Source organism: Geospiza fortis, unplaced genomic scaffold (assembly GCF_000277835.1).
Source record: "Geospiza fortis unplaced genomic scaffold, GeoFor_1.0 scaffold628, whole genome shotgun sequence".
In the NCBI taxonomy this organism is placed as follows: Eukaryota; Metazoa; Chordata; class Aves; order Passeriformes; family Thraupidae; genus Geospiza; species Geospiza fortis.
In genome coordinates, this window is record NW_005054596.1 from 261,720 (window position 1) to 264,158 (window position 2,439).

Here is a 2,439-nt window from a genome sequence, read left to right on the forward strand (position 1 = left end):
GGCAGTGTCCCCTCGCCAGCCCCTCCTGGCTGTGTCTGGGTGGCAGTGTCCCCTCGCCAGCCCGGGCTCACCCGTGATGGTGACAGAGGCGTGGCCGTGCTGGCGCAGCGCGGCGTTGAGCACCAGGCACGAGTAGGTGACGCCGGGCTCCACCAGCACGCGCAGGACGCTGCGCACCTCGAAGAGCCCCTCCTCATTGGCCACCTGCCACGTGGTGACGTTGGCAGTCAGGGTGGCAACCCAGCTGTCCTGCCACAGCACGCTGGCCTCGGGGTAGCCGCGGGACGCGTGGCACGTCACCTCGGCCACGTCGCCCGGCTTCAGCTCCTTGCTGGGCTCCAGGTGCACGCTGGGCTTGGAGTAGGGAGCTGTGGGGACAGGGGGGACAGCGGTGAGGACTGGGAGCAGGAGTGGGGACAGCCAGGACTGGGATGGGATCTTGCAGCTGCCAGGACTGGGATCTTCCAGGGCCAAACCCATCCTTGGCTGAGGGTCACTGCTGGCTGAGGTGGCCCCTCTCTGTCGCTCGCCTGGGAACATTTTGGGGAGGTGCTGTGGGGGACAAGAGGGAACTGGAGTGAGGATTGGGATGGGGAACTGGGCCAGCCCCAAATGGGATGGGGTTAAACCCATCCTCAGCTGAGGGTCACTGCTGGCCGAGGTGGCCCCACAGCCAGGAGCCTCAGCAGGGCACAGATTGCACTGCCCAGGGAACATTTTGGGGACAAGGGGGGACCAGAGTGAGGACTGGGATGGGGAGCTGGGATTCCAGCAGGATTGGAATCTTCCAGCTGCCAGGATTGGGATCTTCCAGCTGCCAAACCCATCCTCGGCTGAGGGTCACTGCTCGCCAAGGTGGCCCCTCAGCCAAGAGCCATCAGGACACGGATCCCAGCACCCAAGGAACATTTTGGGGCGGCGCAGCCATCACTCCCCCACCTGCAGGGGCTCCCACCTGCCACCTGCAGCGCGACGGCGGCGCTGTCGTAGTCGCGCACGCGCACGAAGCAGGTGAAGCTGCCCTCGTCGGCGATGCGCACGCGGCGCAGCAGCAGCGACACGTTGCCCCGCTGCAGCTGGTCGTAGAAGAGCGCCGTGCGGTTGGCGTAGCCCTGGCCCTGGTCCTGCAGCCGGTCCTGGCCCCCGGAGAACTCGTGCACCAGGCGCTTGGTGTCCGTCAGCTGCCAGATGAGGCTCAGCTCGGCCACGCTGAAGTTGGCCTCAGGGGAGAAGGAGCACAGCAGGGTGGCGTCCTGGCCAAACAGGGCCACCACGGGCTCCTCCGGCACCTGGATCTCCATGGCGCCTGCAGGAGGAGATGGGGACAAGCTGTGACGCCTGCAGGAGAACCGCCTGGATTCTGCTCCTGGATGGTGTCTGAGAAAATGGAGGGATGCTCATGGGAGGGACACGTGGGCAGGTGGCTTCTCAGGACTGTCCCCAGCTATGCCACCCTGCTGGAAGGGGAAAATTCCCACATCCAGCACCAAACTGGGGCACCTTCAGCTGCCAGGAGCTGCCATGGGCACCCAAACCTGCTCGGGGGCCCAGAGCCCAGGTTGTCCCCACGGGGACAGGACGGCTGGTGGCAGTGCTGGGGACACAGTCCCCAGGAGGAGCCAGCCCTGGCTAGGCTGGCAGCACTAGGTGGCACCAGTGCTCCAGCACGGTGCCAGCCGGGGTGGCACAGCATGATTCGAGCTCATCCCAGTGCCATGGCATGATTCCAGCCCCATCCCAGTGCCATGGCACAATTCCAGCCCCATCCCAGTGCCCTGGCATGATTCCAGCCCCATCCCAGTGCCATGGCACGATTCCAGCCCCATCCCAAGAACAAGGGAAGAGATAACAATGAACACCAGGAGCCAGCCTGGCTGGAACTGTGGTGGCACTGCCAACTGCTCTCCTGGGAAGGGGGATCCGCCAGGATTGCGTGATGCCATGGCAGGAAGGAGCTGTCCCCTGCCAGGAGGTGCCACCCGAGGCTGTCACCCCACGGAGCACCAATCCAGGAGAAACACCCGGTGGGAGATGCCAGCTCAGGGCACGGCTCTGTCAGGACATGGGTGGCACAGGCTCTTGCAGGGCGGTGCCGCCAGCCCCACTCACCTGCCAGGCCAAGCACCAGGATGAGCAGCGGGAAGGGCATCCTTGGCACGGGAAAAGCCGGGGTGAGGGAGCAGGAGCGGGAATCCTGGTGGGGAAAATCCTCTCTGGGAACCCGGAGCTGAGGGAAAACACAAGGAAAGGCTGGGATGGTGCTGGGATGGAGGGACAGAGTGAGGGAACAGGCCAGGGATCCCACAGCATTCCCAGGGATCCCACATCAGCCATTCTCATGGATCCCACTGCAGCCATTCCCAGGGATCCTGGGGATCCCACACCAGCCATTCCTGGGGAGCACCACCCCATCAGACACCACAGGAAGGGGTTCAGCTT

At 64.8% G+C, this 2,439-nt stretch overlaps 1 protein-coding gene across 3 annotated transcripts in view; it reads right to left on the reverse strand.

The window, feature by feature from the left end:
* Window positions 1–2,229, reverse strand: part of CD276 (CD276 molecule) — a 7,046-nt gene extending 4,817 nt beyond the window's left edge. For all 3 annotated transcript variants that reach the window (XR_004082656.1, XM_031064488.1, XM_005430055.2), the window contains exons 1-3: window positions 2,110–2,229; window positions 956–1,306; window positions 72–368 (exon numbers count right to left, since the gene is read on the reverse strand). Coding sequence is in view for 2 of the 3 variants with exons in the window: in XM_031064488.1 (XP_030920348.1) it covers window positions 72–368; window positions 956–1,306; window positions 2,110–2,149 (688 nt within the window). In the remaining variant the exon portion in view is untranslated. The remainder of the gene's footprint in view (window positions 1–71; window positions 369–955; window positions 1,307–2,109) is intronic.
* Window positions 2,230–2,439: the final 210 nt, after the last annotated feature.